This window comes from Salvelinus namaycush, chromosome 3, assembly GCF_016432855.1.
Source record: "Salvelinus namaycush isolate Seneca chromosome 3, SaNama_1.0, whole genome shotgun sequence".
NCBI classification, from domain to species: domain Eukaryota; kingdom Metazoa; phylum Chordata; class Actinopteri; order Salmoniformes; family Salmonidae; genus Salvelinus; species Salvelinus namaycush.
The window spans coordinates 19808394-19829162 of record NC_052309.1 but is presented as its reverse complement, the minus strand read 5'-3'; the positions used below and the strand labels follow the sequence as shown (position 1 = coordinate 19829162).

The window sequence follows — 20769 nt, the reverse complement described above, 5'->3', positions numbered from 1 at the left end:
ACCATGAGAAACAAGATTCTCTGGTCTGATGAAAACAAAGATTGAACTCTTTGGCCTGAATGCCAAGCGTCACGTCTGGAGGAAACCTGGCACCATCCCTACGGTAAAGCATAGTGGTGGCAGCATCATGCTGTGGGGATGTTTTTCAGTGGCAGGGACTGGGAGACTAGTCAGGATCAAGGCAAAGATGAATGGAGCAAAGTACAGAGAGATCCTTGATGAAAACCTGCTCCAGAGCGCTCAGGACCTCAGACTGGGGCAAAGGTTCACCTTCCAACAGGACAACGACCCTAAACAAACAGCCAAGACAACGCAGGAGTGTCTTTGGGACTAGTCTCTGAATGTCCTTGGATGGCCAAGCCAGAGCCCGGATTTGAACTCAATCAAATATCTCTGGAGAGACAGGAAAATAGATGTGCAGTAACAATTCCCATCCAACCTGACAGTGCTTGAGAGGATCTGCAGAGAATAGAATGGGAGAAACTCCCCAAATACAGGTGTGCCAAGCTTGTAGTGTCATACCCAAGAAGACTCGAGGCTGTAATCGCTGCCAAAGGTGCTTCAACAAAGTACTGAGTATTTATGTAAATGTGGTACTTCAGTTGTTTTAAAAAAAATAATAATTTGAAAAAATTTCAGCAAGTTTTTATTTTGCTTTGTAATCATGGGGTATTGTGTGTAGCTTGATGAGGTGATAAAAAAAAAAGACATTTTAGAATATGGCTGTAACGTAACAAAATGCATCACCTCCAACCATAAGGCGCTACAGACGGAAGTGCGAACGGCCCAGTACGTCACTGGGTCCAAGCTTCCTGCCATCCATTACCTCGATACCAGGCGGTCAGAGGAAGGCCCTAAAAACTGTCAAAGACTCCAGCCTCCCTAGTCATAGACTGTTCTCTTTGCTACCACATGGCAAGCGGTACTGGAGTGCCAAGTCTAGGTCCAAAAGGCTTCTTAAAACTTCTTGTCAATAGGGGGGCGCTGTTTTCACTTTGGAAAAAATCGTGCCCAAATTAAACTGCCTCGTACTCTATTCTAGATCGTACAATATGCATATTATTATTACTATTGGATAGAAAACACTCACGTTTCTAAAACTGTTTGAATTATATCTGTGAGTAAAACAGAACTCATTTTGCAGCAAACTTCCATACAGGAAGTGAAAAATCTGAAAACGATGCTCTGTTCCAGGGCCTGCCTATTCAATTCCCTAATATTTATCGATATGCATGCACTTCATACACCTTCCACTAGATGTCAACAGGCAGTGGAAGGTGGAATGGGGTGTCTAGCTTGATCTGAGGTCGAACAAGAGCCTTTGGAGTGGGAGGTCAGGAATTTCCTTTGTCTACCAAGGCGCGAGGCGGAGCTCGACATTGGCTTCTGAAAAGCGTTCGGTATACACGGCTAATATCTCCGGCTCTGTTTTTATTTGATAGGATCAAATCGAGAGAAACTGGGAACGTCATCAACATTGGCTAGCATTGTGGCACGAATTCGACAGGAGAAAAGGACATTCTAAAACCAAACAACGATTTATCCTCGACCTAGGACTCCTTGTACAAGATTCTGATGGGAGCTCAACAAAAGTAAGAACAATTTATGATGTTATTTCGTATTTCTGTGAAAAATGTTATTCCTATTCTCTGCCGTTTATGCGGGAGCTGTCTTGCAATAACGCAAGCTGTTTGTTATGGGAAAGTTATATATTTTTTTTAATCTAGCACGGCGGTTGCATTAAGAACCAGTGTATCAAGGGCCTCCCGGGTGGCGCAGTGGTCTAGGGTACTGCATCGCAGTGCTAGCTGCGCCACCAGAGTCTCTGGGTTCGCGCCCAGGCTCTGTCGCAGCCGGCCGCGACCGGGAGGTCCGTGGGGCGACGCACAATTGGGCTAGCGTCGTCCGGGTTAGGGAGGGTTTGGCCGGTAGGGATATCCTTGTCTCATCGCGCTCCAGCGACTCCTGTGGCGGGCCGGGCGCAGTGCACGCTAACCAAGGGGGCCAGGTGCACGGTGTTTCCTCCGACACATTGGTGCGGCTGGCTTCCGGGTTGGAGGCGCGCTGTGTTAAGAAGCAGTACGGCTTGGTTGGGTTGTGCTTCGGAGGACGCGTGGCTTTCGACCTTCGTCTCTCCCGAGCCCGTACGGGAGTTGTAGCGATGAGACAAGATAGTAATTACTAGCGATTGGATACCACGAAAATTGGGGAGAAAAGGGGATAAAAAACCCCCCCAAAAAAACAGTGTATCTTTCATTTGCCATACAACAAGTATTTTTATGTAAAGTTTATGATGAGTTCTTTGGTCAGATTAGGTGAGTGTCCAAACTAGCTCCGGACATTCTGGTGAATCGATGCTACATATTCACAATGTATAACCACGGTTTGCAGCTCTAAATATGCACATTTTCGAGTGATTAATTTTATATATTTTGCTGGTTTTTGCGAATGCTATCTATGCGGTGAATAAATGCGGTTGTGTGTTTGGCTATTGTGGTAAGCTAATATAATGCTATATTGTGTTTTCGCTGTAAAACACTTAAAAAATCGGAAATATCGGCTGGATTCACAAGATGTTTATCTTTCATTTGCTGTACACCATGTATTTTTCATAAATGTTTTATGATGAGTATTTAGGTATTTCACGTTGCTCTCTGTAATTATTCTGGCTGCTTTGGTGATATTTTTGATGGTAGCTGCAATGTAAAACTATGATTTATACCTCAAATATGCACATTTTCGAACAAAACATACATTTATTGTATAACATGTTATAAGACTGTCATCTGATGAAGTTGTTTCTTGGTTAGTGACTAATTATATCTCTATTTGGTCGGTTTTGTGATAGCTACCTATGCGGTAGAAAAATGGTGAAAATATGCGGTTGAGTCTTTGGCTATTGTGGTTAGCTAATAGAAATACATATTGTGTTTTCGCTGTAAAACATTTAAAAAATCGGAAATGATGGCTGGATTCACAAGATGTTTATCTTTCATTTGCTGTATTGGACTTGTGATTTCATGATAGTTATATGCTATTATTTACTTGTGGCGCTATGCTAGGCTATGCTAGTCAGCTTTTACTGATGAGGATGCTCCCGGATCCGGGATGGGTGTTAAGTAGAGGTTAACAGCTTCTACCCCCATTGCTGAACAGCTAATCAAATGGCTACGCGGACTCTTTGCATTGACCCCCCCTCTCCTTTTTTTACACTGCTGCTACTCGCTGTTTATTATCTATTATCTATGCATAGTCACTTCACCACTACCTACATGTACATATTACCTCAATTACCTCGACTAACCTGTAACCTCACACATTGACTTGGTAGCGGTACCCCCTGTTTATAGCCTTGTTATTGTTATTTTATTGTTGCTCTTTTATTTTTTACTTTAGTTTATTTAGTAACTATTTTTCTTAACTCTTATTTTTCTTAAAACTGCATTGTTGTTTAAGGGCTTGCAATTAAGCATTTCACCTGTTGTATTAGGCGCATGTGACAAATACAATTTGATTTGATATTGATATTGGACTGTAATTTAGCTGTGTTGATCATGGATCATCATTTAGTTGTTTCGATCCTGGATCGTCGTTTAGCTGTGTCGGTCCTGGATCGTCGTTTAGCTGTGTCGATCCTGGATCGTTGTTTAGCTGTGTCGATCCTGGATCGTCGTTTAGCTGTGTCGATCCTGGATCGTCGTTTAGCTGTCTCGATCCTGGATCGTCGTTTAGTTGTGTCGATCCTGGATCGTCGTTTAGCTGTGTTGATCCTGGATCATAATTTAGCTGTGTTGATCCTGGATCATAATTTAGCTGTGTTGATCCTGGATCATAATTTAGTTGTGTTGATCCTGGATCGTTGTTTAGCTGTGTTGATCCTGGATCGTTGTTTAGCTGTGTTGATCCAGTTCAACACAGTTTAGCTGTGTTGATCCAGTTCATGCCCCATAAAATCCAAATAACATATATATATATTTTTTTACTATAGAGAATGGTGTAGGATTTAACCCTGAGTGAGGTAAGGCTAAAGTAGGGTTGCAGAAATCTGGTAATTTTTCCCAAATTCCTTGGTTTTCCAGAAAATCTGGTAGGAAGATTCCTGGAATCAGGATGGAATAAGTAAGAAATCAGAAAAGTTACCAGATTCTTGTAACCACGGGTAAGGGGGATACGTAGCAGACGTGAGTCGGACTCACATTCTCGTGATGGTGATGAGGTAGCCCTGCCTGTGAATTTAAAATCAGTGTCACCAACGGTCCAAAAGGAAATTACCTCTTGGCCTTTTGTTTAAGATGTTGGTTTTCCACGGAGGAGACCGAGGTTCAGATCCCACCTGTGACAGAGGCCTGATTCAGAGGTGGGTTTCTTGACCTGTGCAGAGTGGACTTGTTTAGGGGTAAGGACTAATGAAAGTTGTACTCATGCACTAAGGTTCATTGCCAGGTTCACTCCAAATGTTTATGCTGTATTAGGGCCTTATTGGGGCCTTGGAGTATAGTGTTTGTATGCGTCTCCAACACCTTTAATTGGTAGAATTCCTGTGAGTTTTGGACCTCATTATCCCAGAGCCTTGAATACAGCTTATAACGGTATCCTCTGGTGAGAGAAACTTAAAGTCAAACAAACATCATTAAGGAGTTGTTCACTTACCCAGTAGAGATGCTATGGTCATAGTGTCATCAGTCACAGAGCACAGGTTGTTTTGCTGATGTAATATGCTCTTTGGGAGCCGTTGCGAAATCACTATGTAGTAGTTGAGTGTGTCTGTCTGTGTGTGTGTGTGTGTGTGTGTGTGTGTGTGTGTGTGTGTGTGTGTGTGTGTGTGTGTGTGTGTGTGTGTGTGTGTGTGTGTGTGTGTGTGTGTGTGTGTGTGTGTGTGTGTGTGTGTGTGTGTGTGTGTGTGCGCGTGTGTGTGTTTGAGGCCTATACTTGGTTGAGTGCTATGTGTCATTTTTACAGAGCCTTGCATGTAAATTCTAACAGGACACTCTGGAATCTGAGAGAACAACAACAAACCAGAAAATGATGATTGGGTCAGAATACCACAGAATGATGTCTGTCAAATATTATTTGTTCCTATGATGTAACTGTCTCCCTCAACTTGAATCATTATTTCATCATTCAGTTCAGATGGACAAGTCTATGGAATGTCCATTAGAGCATACAACAAAAAGTTCTGTCATCTTATCAACTTCCTGACTGTCAATTTGATATGCACAGTGAAAATGACATATGCAATGATGACTCGGGTAGTCTCGCAAGGCCATCCTTCCAAATCTAGATTTGTTGACTCGATTATTAGAAGTCTGGAGAACTTCAGTATGGGACTTTGCATTTGAATGGGAGGGCTGGCTGTTAACACCCATTACTAGTTTTGTATCTCATGATAGCTTGTTGCAAGCCAGAAACATTTTCAGAAACACAACCTCTGTTTGGAGCTCCACCTATACAAAGTATTTGATAGCTGCCCCCTCTGTTTTCTGGAACTCAGGTTTCTGAGTTGACCATTGAGCCGGATAGAGGGCCCTCATGGCCCAAAGACTGTTTTAGCATGACCAACAGCTTTGAGGGCTTTCAACATTGTTAAGTAGTCAACTGGGTGGGACTTGCTAAAGGTTAAGGAAGAATCACGGAATTCCAACCAGGTCAACAGGAGGTGTCAGCCAATAAATTATACTGCCGAGCAAACATTCCATAACAAGTAGAATTGTCGTGTGTCTGCCGGCCGAGATGACTTAAAATCTCTGAACAAAGTGCTGGACCTAATTTGCAAACCAAGTGCAAACCAATTCTACATCTAGAAATGGGTAAAAAGTATTGCTGTCAGTTGCCCACTGATGTGTGGAACCTCTAACACATCACGCCGACAGCAAGCGAATGAACAGTGAAGGAATGTACAAACCGACAATCAGTCCGGTGATTTTTCTCCTTTATACCTTTTCAGACTATGTACACTCCAGCACAGTAGGTGGTGATGTGTACCTTTTCAATGTATTTACGAACTGTCAATACACTCAGAAGTAGAAGAAAAAGAAATGTACTAATTGAAAATGGAAATGCCAATGCAAAGATAGGAGATGAGCTCTCTAGTACATCTCTGTGGAGCTGATGCATCTGCTGTAATGCCTAACATACCTGGGCTAATGCTGTTCACATTTTCTCTCAATTGTGTACAAGCATTTTTTGGAACTGTGGTCAAACGTACCTAAAGCAGAACAGTAATCAAATCGAACATTTGATAATTTTCTTGCTTTGTATGGCAAATTTGTATGATTTTTCACAACATTAGTTATATTCAAAGTTGCGGAGAAGAACAGTTTTTCTCAATTGTGTAAAAGCTTTTTTTGGGATCTGTGTTGAAACGTAGCTATTGCAGAACAGCAATGACCAACTGCTCAAATACTGTACCAGTCAAAAGTTTGGACACACCTACTCATTCAAGGGTTTTTCTTTATTTGTACTATTTTCTACATTGTAGAATAATAGAGAAGACATCAAAACTATGAAATAACACATATGGTATCATGTAGTAACCAAAATAGCTCAAACAATATCCCACGTATAAATACAGTAATGTAAACACACTTAAGGATAACAAAAATATATGGACAAAACTTAATGGAGTAGGCAATTCAAGCAGCTGGCCCGATGGTGCCTTCTGATGTCATCGGCCACCCCCTTGCTTGAGGAGCAATAGAATATAGGAGCACTAGAGAACAAACTACCTGCCAAACTTAATAACTATTTAATCACACTCTGTATTTAACAATTTTACCAAGGTTTTAGTTTTGTCCACATACAACTATTTCACCCCGGACACTTTTCTGGACATAAATCTGCAGGACCTCCTCCAGCCCCAAAAAATAAAGTAATATTATGCCTTCTCATTGCAGTCACTGTACTCTTAATATACAGGAGAACTATCACCTTATGGTGAGGATTGCCGAGTTGCAAGCTCGGCTTCAGACGCAATAGTTAGGCAAGCATCTGTGCCACCAGTTATTACAGCTAGTAGTGTTAATCCCCTGCATTGTCTCCTCAGCCAGACAATTTTCTCATGGCTTCTGGAAAGAAATGCTTTCGGCATGCTCAACCGGTGTCGGTTCAGCCGATATAAACTTTCAATCGTTTTCCCCGCTAAGCAATGAGTCAGAGTCAGAGCCAGAGCCTTCTCAGGTCTCTCATCCACCCATTACAGGGTCTGAGCTGCCGAAGCCTCCCACCATTAGCTCTGACAAATTGAAAACCCGATGTCATTGATGACTCTATTACCTGCAATATTAGACCTAAAAATAATCATCCAACGATCATACATTGTTTACCAGGGGGCAGGGCTACCGACGTAAAGGTTAATCTGAAGATGCTGCTGGCTGAGGCTAAAACCGGCGAGTGTAGATGGTATAGGGATATTGTTATCAACGTTGACACCAACGATGTTAGGATGAAACAGTCAGAGGTCACCAAACGCAACATAGCTTCAGCATGTAACTTAGCTAGAAAGATGTTTTGGCATCAAGTAATTGTCTCTGCCCCCCTCACAGTTAGGGGGATTGATGAGCTCTACAGCAGACTCACACAACTAAATCGCTGGTTGAAAACTGTTTTTTGCCTCTCCCAAAATATAGAATTTGTAGATAACTGGCCCTCTTTCTGGGACTTCCCCACAAACAGGCCCATGCCTGGCCTGCTGAGGAGTGACGGACTCCATCCAAACTGGCTGGGTGCTCTCATCTTTTCTATCAACATAGACAGGGCTCTAACTCATCTAGCTCCACAGTGAGATAGGGTGCAGGCCAGGCAGCAGACTGTTAGCCAGCCTGCCAGTTTAGTAGAATCTGCCACTAGCACAGTCTGTGTAGTCAGCTCAGCTTTCCCCATTGAGACCGTGTATGTGCCTCAATCTACAGTAGGTCGGGCATGACACAATCTACAGTAGGTCGTGCAAAACTAAACATGCCGGTGTTCTCCTTAGCAGTCTCAATGGAATAAAGACCTCCTCCATTCCTGTTATTATTGAAAGAGATTGTGATAATATCTCACATCTCAAAAAAGGACTATTTAATGTTAGATCCCTCACTACTTGGTCACTTCCATGCCACCCCAAGGAGAAGTGTGACGTCATGCCAGGATTTTTATTCTATACTCGAATTGAGGTGTTTGAGTCACTGATGTGATCTTCTTGTCCGGTTTTGATTCACATTTAAAAAAATATCCTTTCTTTCTTTAAATTATTTTATAAAAAATCTTCACATTTTCGAACAGTCCATTTAGTAAGGCACGCGTCCATAGAGACATACCAGCTCTACTAACAGCAGTAGAACACCTGCACCTGTCGACGACACAAGTTGTTCTGCTTCCACGAGCACATCCAATTCTAGCATCATTAATTCTACATTTGTTGTTAGCCCACCTAGCATGGACACTGACAGTTGTGAATCTGATGCAGCCGAAGAGCTACTGCCCCCTTATCCGGGAAAGCGCCGGACAACAGACAGGGACGTTGTACCATCGAAGAGGCGCAAATAGATGCAAAATACATTTATTTGGGGTTCACTTATATTGGAAGTAGTGCCTTTCCTCAGCCACAGTGTGTTATATGTGCAGAAGTACTATCTGACAACTTGATGAAACCATTACTTGTGCGCAGACGTTTAGAAACAAAACATGCCAATTTGAAAAACAAGCCACAGGAGTTTTTTGATTGAGAATTAAGACGACTTTTGAGTAGTAAGACGTATAAAAGCAAAAGATACCATTAATAAGAAGGGGCTAAAAGTGTCTTATATGATGAGCTACCGAGTGGCTAGGACAGGCATGCCGCAAACTATTGTGGAGGACTTCATTCTTCCTGCTGCGGCGGATATGGCTGGGACAATGCTGGGGGAAAAGGCCAAAAAAACTATACAGACAATGCCTCCATCAAACAACACTTTTTCACAACACATCAGTGACATGGCAGGAGATATTTTGAAAAATTACTGTTTTGCATACAAGCCAGTGAATTATATGCTTTACAGCTGGATGAGTCAACAGACGTGGCGGGCCTGGCACAGCTCCTGGTATATGTCATTTACGTGTATGGGGGGGCAAATTAAGGAATACATCCTTTTCTGCAAACCACTGGAAACCAGGACAACAGGAGAGGATATTTTTAAAGTACTGGACAGCTTTGTGATATCAAATGGACTTTGGTGGTCAAGATGGGTTGGTATCTATGCAGATGGCGCAAAAGCCATGACAGGGAGACATAGTGGAGTGGTAACTCGCGTGCAAGCATTTGCTCCCGACGCAACTTGGCTACACTGCAGCATCCACCGAGATGTTCTTGCTGCCAATGAAATGCCTGACAGCTTAAAATGCGTCTTGGACACTACAGTGAAAGTGGTTAACTTTGTTAAAGTAAGGCACCTGAACTCTTGTGTATTTTCTGCCCTATGCAATGATATGGGCAGCGACCATGTATCGCTTTTACAACATACAGAAGTGCGCAGGTTATCAAGGGACAAAGTATTGACATGTTTTTTTTTAAATTGAGAGACAAGATTCAAGTTTTCTTTAATGAACATCATTTTCTCTTGTCTGACCGATGAGAGTTTCTCACATGACTGGCCTATCTGGATGATGTTTTTTCTCGCCTGAATGATCTGAATCTAGGATTACAGGGACGCTCCGCAACTATATTCAATGTGCAGGACAAAATTGAGGCTATAATTAAGAAGTTGGCGCTCTTCTCTGTCTGCATTAACAAGGACAACACACAGGTCTTTCCATCATTGTATCATTTTAGGGACAATGTCAAATGTGATATAGTTCAGCACCTGAGTGAGTTGGGTACGCAATTATGCAGGTACTTTCCCGAAACGGATGACACAAACAACTGGATTTGTTATGCCTTTCATGCCCTGCCTCCAGTCCACTTACCGATATCTGAACAAGAGAGCCTCATCCAAATTGAAAATGTAATTTAATCAGAAGCCACTTCCAGATTTCTGGATTGGGCTGTGCTCAGAGTATCCTGCCTTGGCAAATCGTGCTGTTAAGACACTGATGCCCTTTGCAACCAAGTACCTATGTGAGAGTGGATTCTTGGCCCTCACTAGCATGAAAACTAAATACAGGCACAGACTGTGTGTAGAAAATGATTTAAGACTGAGACTCTCTCCAATACAACCCAACATTGCAGAGTTATGAGCATCCTTTCAAGCACACCCTTCTCATTAACATGTGGTGAGTTATTACATTTTTTTTATGAACAAATAAGGTTTTATATGTAAGACGGTTAAATAAAGAGCAACATTAATGATTATTATTATTTGTACCCTGGTCGTATAAGAGCTCTTTGTCATTTCCCACTAGCCGGGTTGTGACAAACTCACACTCATTCTTATGTTTTATAAAAGTATTTTATAAAAGTATTGTATAGTGTGTATGTGGCAGGCTTACGATGATGGCAAAAAACAACATTTGAGAGTGCACTAACCCTGGTGTAAAACGGAGTACGCAGCTGGAGGTTGAATGTTTGAAGGGGTACGGCACTATACAAAATCTGGGAACCACTGCTCTAGTGGTATGGGGGCTGTGCTTCGGCAAAGTGGGTAGGGTTATATCCTGCCTGGTTGACCCTGTACGGTGGTATCGTCGGAGACGAGTTGAGACTGGCCGGGGGCCCTAAGCAACCGCTTATGTCGCTTATTTCTGTACCTGGCCGTGGCCCGTCCCCCCCACTTGTGCCATGTCAGAGCACACCTGGACAACCTATTGTGTGTTTTTTTTTTAAGTAAACAGGGTGATAAATGAGCTGAAAAGGAGACTTGATCAGGTTGAAAATCACAGCTCGTACATTGTTTGCTGCCTGATGTTTCAGTCACTCAATATTTTGGACAAATACGGATGAAAGTAAGGAGGGACTCTCAACACAATCAAACTAGCATGGCCAATGATCATAAGTCATAACGTGGCTAATAGGCTATCTTATCAACAGTTTTAATGTATTTCTTGAGTACACTAAAAACAGAGAAACCTGTTGTAGCTAGCTAGCTGCTGGGAGGATGTAATGTCATCGCTTGGACGAGTGGCTAAAGCTAAATAAGATGTAATTTGGTCATTTATTAGCTAGCTAACAAGAAATGTGACGCACCTCTTGAACTATTGTTATCCACGGTTAGCATATGTCTTAGTTGTCAAACAAATGTATTTGGCATTGATCAAATTGTCAGGCAAGAAAGCTGGTTAATCCTTTTCAGTTGTCAAAAACGTGGGTTATGGGACATAAGCAGGTATTTGAGGGCAGGCTGCAGCAGGGCTAGCGAGCAGGCTACTATTCACCATCGTATCAGTGCAATTACTCGCTGAAAAAGTTTGACAGAGTATATCCAAAGATACTGGTTTGCGCTTTTTTCTGTGGTTTATCCCTCACTAGATTTCATTTGTGCTGTTGCAGCTCCCTGTGAAAACACGGTTCAAAGTGAATTGCATATCCCCATATTGCAATGGCTTATTTCCATATACACCAACTGTAGCTCTGATTGGTTTAGGTGCACCGGTCTGTTTAAAGTCTGGGCATGGAGAAGATTGACACGTTTTAATTCATTTTTAATCGACTGTGGTGTCTATTAATTGTCCAAACGCATGGCCGCTTTCCCATTCACATTAATATAGAATTTATTAACAAATACCCAATTCAACTTAATTCCCAAACATTCTATGAATGTATGAAAACGTGAAATGACCGTATCCGTGTGATTGCTTCTCACAAAATTTTTAATAATTCACCATATTCTTCCCGAGGGTGTAAATAAACATATTTTAATTAGATTTAATGATGCTAAAACGCTGTTAGTTCTTATAAGGTCTTTGTTCACAGACTATTACCACATTGTTTTCATCAAAGGATAATTGTGTGTTGATTCAGAAAGTGGTGTTGATACAAAATGATTTGGCAGGATTGGATTGACTTGTTAATTGCAGAAGGCATAAACTTGTTTTAAAAGAGCAACCTGCAGTTCAAACAATAACAAAGTGTCTCATCTCACCACCGTTTCGGCAAACGGCTAAGGGATGGGGCTGGAGAAATGTAATGGAAAAAAAACCTGCCACCTGATCCATGATGATCTTCTCATTCAAGGACTATGCACTATAATCCTAAAACGGCACATTGCTCTTTTTTTATTTAATGAGTCGGATGGGAAGGATATACTCCAAACACCCAAACAGGCCCTCATCCCTGTCATTCGCTGGAGAAGAAAAGGGAGATTTTGCAGAAAGAGATCAGGGTGACTTGTGCGGATCAGGAGATGAGTGGATAACCTGCCTTTGCCCTCCGTACTGCTAGCTAACGTTCATTCGCTGGAAAATAAATAGGACGAACTGAAAGCACGTATATCCCATCAACGGGACATTAAAAACTGTAATATCTTATGTTTCACCGAGTCGTGACTGAACGACGACATTAATAACATACAGCTGGCGGGTTATACACTCTATCGGCAGGATAGAAAAGCAGCCTCTGGTAAGACACAGGGAGGGGGCCTATGCATATTTGTAAACAACAACTTTTGCACGATATCTAAGGAAGACTCGAGGTTTTGCTCGCCTGAGGTAGAGTATCTCATGATAAGCTGTAGACTACACTATCTATCTAGAGAGTTTTCATCTGTATTCTTCGTAGCCATCTACACACCACCACAGACCGATACTGGCACTAAAACCGCACTCAAAGAGTTGAATACCGCCATAAGCAAACAGGAAAACGCTCATCCAGTGGTGGCGCTCCTAGTGGCCGGGGACTTTAATGCAGGGAAATTAAAATCAGCATGTTAAATGTGCAACCAGAGCGAAAAAACTCTAGACCACCTTTACCCCACACACAGAGACGAGTACAAAGCTCTCTCTCGCCCTCCGTTTGGCAAATCTGACTATAATTCTATCCTCCTGATTCCTGCTTAAAAGCAAAGATTAAAACAAGTGACTCGGTCTATAAAAAAGTGGTCAGCTGAAGCAGATGCTAAGCTACATGACCGTTTTGCTAGCACAGACTGGAATATGTTACGGGATTCTTTTGATGACATTGAGGAGTACATCACATCAGTCACTGGCTTCATTAATAAGTGCCTCGATGATGTCGTCCCCACAGTGACCTTACGTACATACCCCAACCAGAAGCCAATGATTACAGGCAACATTCGCACTGAACTAAAGGGTAGAACTGCCGCTTTTATTAAGGAGTGGGACTCTAACCTGGAAGCTTATAAGAAATCTCGCTATGCCTTCCAATGATCCATCAAACAGGCAAAGCGTCAATACAGGACTAAGATCGAATCGTACTACACTGGCTCCGATGCTCGACGGATGTGGCAGGGCTTGCAAACTATTGCAGACTACAAAGGACAGCACAGCCGAGAGCTGCCCAGTGACACGAGCCTACCAGATGAGCTGAATAACTTCTATGCTCGCTTCGAGGCAAGTAACACTGAAACATGCATGAGAGCATCAGCTGTTCCGGATGACTGTGTGATCATGCTCTCCGCAGACGATGTGAGTAAGACCTTTCAACACATCAACATGCACAAGGCTGCAGGGCCAGACGGATTACCAGGACGTGTACACTGAGCATGCGCTGACCAACTGGCAAGTGTCTTCACTGACATTTTCAACCTCTCCCTGTCTGAGTCTATAATACCAACATGTTTCAAGCAGACCACCATAGTCCCTGTGCCCAAGAACACTAAGCTAACCTGCCTAAATGACTACCAACCCGTAGCACTCACGTCTGTAGCCATGAAATGCTTTGAAAGGCTGGTCATGGCTCACATCATTAACTCAGAAACCCTAGACCCACTCCAATTTCCATACTGCCCCAACAGATCCACAGATGATGCAATCTCTAGATTATAGAGATCTGAGGACCCATGCCAAATCTTTTCAGTCTCCTAAGGGGGAATAGGCATTGCCGTGCCCTCTTCATGACTGTCTTGGTGTGTTTGGACCATGTTGGTGATGTGGACACCAAGGAACTTAATTAGGGATAGGGACACCAGCCAACAACATCTGGTGAAATTGGAGGGTGCGCAATTCAAATAAATAATCGTAATATTAAACATTCATGAACATACAAGTATCTTATATAATTTAAAAGCTTAAATTATTGTTAATCTAACTATGTTGTCCGATTTACAATAGGCTTTACGGCGAAAGCATACCATGCTATTATCTGAGGACGGCACCCCACAACAACGTATTTTTCAAACAACACAGGCTTCATAAAATCACAAATAGCGATTAAATAAATCATTTACTTTTGAAGATCTTCCTCTGTTTGCAATCCTAAGGGTCCCAGCTACAACATGAATGGTTGTTTTGTTAGATAAAATCCTTCTTTATATCCCCAAAAGTCTGCTTAGCTGGCGCCATCGATTTCAGTAATCCACTCGTTCAACATGTAGACAAAGGAGTCCAAAAAGCTACCACTAAACTTCGTCCAAACAAGTCAAACGACTTTTCTATTCAATCCTCAGGTACTCTAACATGTAAATAAATTATAATATTTTATACGGAAAGTAGTATGTTCAATAGTGCGCCGAAAGACTGATATTGTTCCGGTGCTCTTCTCACCAAAACACAAAATTCTTGCTTGTTTTTCAAAAAACAAGCTTGAAACCTTGAATAAAGACTGTTGACATCTAGTGGAAGCCATAGGAATTGTAATCTGGGAGACGGATTTACATAGGAACAATAGGTTTCCTTTATAAGAGCCTGGGACCTCAAAAAAACAACAACATTCTGGTTGGTTTTTCTTCTGATTTTTGCCTGCCATATCAATTGTGTTATAGTCTCAGACATTATTTTAACAGTTTTAGAAACTACAAAGTGTTTTCTATCCAATGCCATCAATTATATGCATATCCTGGCCTCTGGGCCTGAGTAACAGGTAGTTTACTTTGGGCATGTCAGTCAGGCGGAAATTGAGAAAAAAGACCCTAGCCTGAAGAAGATTTATAAACTTGAAACTCACTTTTGAGAAAATGTTCTTTGAATGTTTTGGTATCTAGTGAAGAGCTCTTCTTTGTCTACAGTTGTGGCCAAAAGTTTTGAGAATGACACAAATATTACTTTTCACAAAGTCTGCTGCCTCAGCTTGTATGATGATAAATTTGCATATACTCTAGAATGTTATGAAGAGTGATCAGATGAATTGCAATTAATTGCAAAGTCCCTCTTTGCCATGCAAATGAACTGAATCCCCCCCAAAACATTTCCACTGCATTTCAGCCCTGCTACAAAAGGACCAGCTGACATCATGTCAGTGATTCTTTCGTTAACACAGGTGTGAGTGTTGATGAGGACAAGGCTGGAGATCACTCTGTCATGCTGATTGAGTTCGAAAAACAGACTGGAAGCTTCAAAAGGAGGGTGGTGCTTGGAATCATTGTTCTTCCTCTGTCAACCATGGTTACCTGCAAGGAAACACGTGCCGTGATCATTGCTTTGCACAAAAAGGGCTTCACAGGCAAGGATATTGCTGCCAGTAAGATTGCACCTAAATCAACCATTTATCGGATCATCAAGAACTTCAAGGAGAACGGTTCAATTGTTGTGAAGAAGGCTTCAGGGTGCCCAAGAAAGTCCAGCAAGCACCAGGACCGTCCCCTAAAGTTGATTAAGCTGCAGGATCGGGGCACCACCAGTACAGAGCTTGCTCGGGAATGGCAGCAGGCAGGTGTGAGTGCATCTGCACGCACAGTGAGGCAAAGACTTTTGGAGGATGGCCTGGTGTCAAGAAGGGCAGCAAAGAAGCCACTTCTCTCCAGGAAAAACATCAGGGACAGACTGATATTCTGCAACAGGTACAGGGATTGGACTGCTGAGGACTGGGGTAAAGGCATTTTCTCTAATGAATCCCCTTTCCGATTGTTTCGGGCATCCGGAAAAAAAGCTTGTCCAGATAAGACAAGGTAAGCGCTACCATCCGTCCTGTGTCATGCCAACAGTAAAGCATCCTGAGACCATTCATGTGTGGGTTTGCTTCTCAGCCAAGGGATTGGGCTCACTCACAATTGTACCTAAGAACACAGCCATGAATAAAGAATGGTACCAACACATCCTCCGAGAGCAACTTCTCCCAACCATTCAGGAACAGTTTGGTGACGAAGAATGCCTTTTCCAGCATGATGGAGCACCTTGCCATAAGGCAAAAGTGATAACTAAGTGGCTCGGGGAACAAAACATTGATATTTTGGGTCCATGGCCAGGAAACTCCCCAGACCTTAATCCCATTGAGAATTTATAGTCAATCCTCAAGATGCGGGTGGACAAACAAAAACCCACAGATTCTGACAAACTCCAATCATTGATTATGCAAGAATGGGCTGCCATCAGTCAGGATGTGGCCCAGAAGTTAATTGACAGCATGCCAGGGCGGATTGCAGAGGTCTTGAAAAAGAAGGGTCAACACTGCAAATATTGACTCTGCATCAACTTCATGTAATTGTCAATAAAAGCCTTTGACAATTATGAAATGCTTGTAATTATACTCATTATTCCATAATAACATCTGACAAAACATCTAAAAACACATCTAAACATCTAAAGACGCAGCAAACTTTGCGAAAATGTATATTTGTCTCATTCTCAAAAAACTTTTGGCCACGACTGTACACCCATTCAGCGTCATTCACACCCTCTTAAGCTTTAGCCCCACCCATCTCGTTCCGCTCTCGGAGCGTTCAGAGCACACACTTGACGCTCTGGTCGATGATTTGTTTACCTCTGGATAACATGAAAACAGCCTAACCAGCACTGCTGGCAACAATTTCTTTACGCTTTTTTTTGCCAACGTTTACTGACACCAGCCATATTCAATGAGTGTTGTACACTTAGAGCTTAAGACATGTAGGTAGCTAGCTAGGTAACCAATGAACCTAGGTAGGTAAACAATGTGTAAGATCACACACGTCATGTAACGTTAGCTAACGAGCCAGCCAGCTAACATTAGCTAGTTATACAACAATGAACACAGTGCCAAATCATGTGGTTACTACCTTGCATGAATATGCTGAAAGCTACCAACCAGGTTCAATGTTATCTAGCTAACAATAGGATCTAACTAGCAAAGCAAACGGCTTTGGGATACAAGTAATAACGTCATACAAGTAATGTTAGCTAGGGAGCCAGCCAGCTAACGTTAGCTGGCTAGCTAACAGTACACTTTAACTTAAGACATGTAGCTAGCTAGCTAGGTAAACAATGAACCTAGCTAAGTAAACAACATGTAAGATCACACACGTTACGTAACGTTAGCTAACATGCCAGCCAGCTAACATTAGCTAGTTAGGGCGGCAGGTAGCCTAGTGGTTAGAGCATTGGGCCGGTAACCGAAAGGTTGCTGGATCAAATCCCTGAGCGGACAATGTAAAAATATGTTATTCTGCCCCTGAGCAAGGCAGTTAACCCACTGTTCCCCGGGTGCTGTGGATGTTGATTAAGGCATCCCCCGCACCTCTCTGATTCAGAGGGGTTGGGTTAAATGCAGAAGATACATTCAGTTGTACAACTGACTAGGTATGCCCCCTTCCCCTAAACAACAATGAACATAGTGCCTAATCATGTTGTTACTCCACTCCTGTGTTGCCTTGGCTGTGTACTTTTCTTTCCCTTGATCCTGACTAGTCTCCTGCCACTGAAAAACATCCCCACCGCATTATGCTGCCATCACCACACCGTAGGGATGGTGCCAGGTTTCCTCCACACGCTACGCTTGGCCTTCAGGCTTAAGAGTTCAATCTTGGTTTCATCAGACCAGAGCATCTTTCTCATGGTCTGAATGATCGGCTATGAAAAGCCAACTGACATTTACTCCTGAGGTGCTGACCTGTTGCACACTCGACAACCACTGTGATTATTATTATTTGACCCTGCTGGTCATCTATGAACATTTGAACATCTTGGCCATGTTCTGTTATAATCTCCACCCGGCACAGCCAGAAGAGGACTGTCCACCCCTCATAGCCTGGTTCCTCTCTAGGTTTCTTCCTAGGTTCTGTCTGGCCTTTCAAGGGAGTTTTTCCTGCCACCGTGCTTCTATACCTGCATTGCTTGCTGTTTGGGTTTTAGGCTGTCTTTCTGTACAGCACTTTGAGATATCAGCTGATGTAAGAAGGGCTTTATAAATACATTTGATTTGATTTGATGGTCTGATAGTCCTTTAGGTGCCTTTTGGCAATCTCCAAGCGGGCTGTCATGTGCCTTTTACTGATAAGTGGTTCCGTCTGGTCAATCTACCATAAAGGCCTGATTGATGTAGTTCTGCAGAGATGGTTGTCCATCTGGAAGGTTCTCCCATCTCCACATAGGAACTCTGGATCTCTGTCAGTGACCATCGGGTCACCAAGGCTCTACCTGACCAAGGCCCTTCTCCCCCGATTGCTCAGTTTGGCCAGGCGACCAGCTCTAGGAAGAGTCTTGGTGGTTCCAAACTTCTTCAATTTAAGAATGATGGAGGCCACTGTGTTCTTGGGGACCTTCAATGCTGCAGACATTTTTGGTACCCTTCCCCAGATCTGTGCCTTGACACAATCCTGTCTCGGAGCTCTACGGACAATTCCTTCCAACTCATGACTTGGTTTTTGCTCTGACATGCACTGTCAACTGTGGGACCTTATATAGAGCGGTGTGTGCCTTTCCAAATCATGTCCAATCAATTGAATTTACCACAGGTGGACTCCCAAGTTGTAGACACATCTGAAGGATGATCAATGGAAACAGGATGCACCTAAGCCCAGTTTCCAGTCTCATAGCAAATTTTCTGAATACTTACGTGAATAAGGTATTTAAGTTTTGTATTTGTAGTAAATTTGCCGAAATTAATAGAAACCTGTTTTCGCTTTGTCATTGTGGGGTATTGTGTGTAAAATGTGTTTTATCAATTTAAGAGTAAGTCGTTAACGTAACAAAATGTGGAAAAAGGGAAGCGGTCTGAATACTTTCCGAATGCACTGTATATTGAATTTTCCTATAATGGCACTATTAATCTTGATTTTACGTGCTCATTAGTGCATATACCATGAGGTTATGCCATCTTATTAACATCCCTACTGTCAACATTCCTACACACTAGCTAACTGACATGCCGTCCCGTCATGTCTTTTGAGGTTGTGAAGTAGTGTGAAGTCCAAACTGAGCACTGACATCACCCAAAACAGTCATCCTATTTCCCATGTCAAATAGCCTTTCTGTCACCAAAACATAGACCATACTATTTTTTCCAGATTAAAATCGTCAGACTTGTCATACATCTATTAACCATTATATTGCTGTGTTTGATCTCATCATGGTTCCACAAATATTTTTGTTTTTCTGACCGTTTGTACATTTTTTGTGCTTTTTAGTGGTGTGTGTATGGAGAAACTCTGAGGAGGGGGAGTGTCTCTCAGTCACGCAGGGATAAATAGAGAGGCAGAGCTCACAGTCTGTCAGAAGGGTGATCAAACAGGAGCAGGACCTCAGCATTTTTAACCCTTTCTTTCAAATGGAGGAACACAAAGATGTTCAACACTGTTTTCATAACTCTTCTTGCAGGAAGGCTTCGCTATCGACATCTATTTACATAACACTGTACATTTTGTTCTCATTAATTTCAGCGGTTACAGTATTTTTGAACGTACTGGTGATCATCTCGATCTATCACTTCAAGCAGCTCCACACTCCAACCAACCTGCTCATCCTCTCTCTGGCTGTGACAGATTTCCTGGTGGGACTGATTGCGATACCAGTAGTGACTGTGGCAGTAATGGAATCATGCTGGGTTTTTGGGAAATATTTCTGTGTGTTTTTTCTCTTCATCGGTTACTTAATTATTTCTTTATCTCTGGGCAATTTGGTTTTGATATCTATTGACCGTTATGTAGCTGTGTGTTATCCCTTGTTGTACCACTCAAAAATAACAATACCAAGAATTATCTGTTGGATATTGATTACCTGGTGTTGGTGTAGCATATACAATGCTGCTATTTCAAATAACTCTGTAACTGTACAGGTACCCAAAATGTGTTTTGAAGAATGTTTTATTTTTGAAGGATTTAACTGGAGTAAAACCATTGACTTTGTAATTATAATGGTTGTCCCATGCTATATTATTATAACACTTTATTTCAAAATATTTGTGGCCGCCAGATCACAGGCCAGAAAGATATTTTCAAAAGAGGCTGCCACCAAGTCTGGTGTTAAAATTGTACAGGCAAATACATCTGAGAGAAAAGCAGCAAAAACTCTATCTATTGTAGTTTTCACCTATCTCACTTGTTGGATTTCTATTTTTTTTCTACATTTTTTTTTTCTACAATCATTAACTTACTTACTCTTGCTGCCATTTCTTAATTCCTTAATTAATCCAATAATTTATGCTTTCTTTTATCCATGGTTCAAAGCGATAGCTAAACATATTTTAACTCTAATGTTAAGGCGTTTATAGTTCCTACATTTTTATTCAAAAGTTTGACAAACATAAATTTGATATTGTTATTTTCAAACTATACTGTTGTTGTAATTGTTTATTTCATAATACACTTACATGACTTATCTCAGTAAGCTGTTGTTATCATAGATACATTTGGTGTTGATTCAGAATGTGGTGTTGATACAGCATGATTTGGCTGTATTGGATTGTAATGACTTGTTAATTGCCGAAGGCATAAGCTTGTTATAAAGACATTTTTGTCATTTTGGGTTGTACATTCCAAAGACCAAAGTCTGTGTTTGTTCCATGTTATTTAATGA

General features: G+C 42.0%; 1 protein-coding gene across 1 annotated transcript; it reads left to right on the top strand.

Moving 5' to 3' along the window:
* Window positions 1-19133: 19133 nt before the first annotated feature.
* LOC120043550 (trace amine-associated receptor 13c-like) lies at window positions 19134-20464 on the top strand. Its single transcript, XM_038988110.1, has 3 exons — window positions 19134-19148; window positions 19529-20029; window positions 20387-20464. Exons 1-3 carry the CDS (start codon window positions 19134-19136, stop codon window positions 20462-20464), a joined length of 594 nt encoding a protein of 197 aa, XP_038844038.1.
* The last annotated feature ends 305 nt before the right edge of the window (window positions 20465-20769 follow it).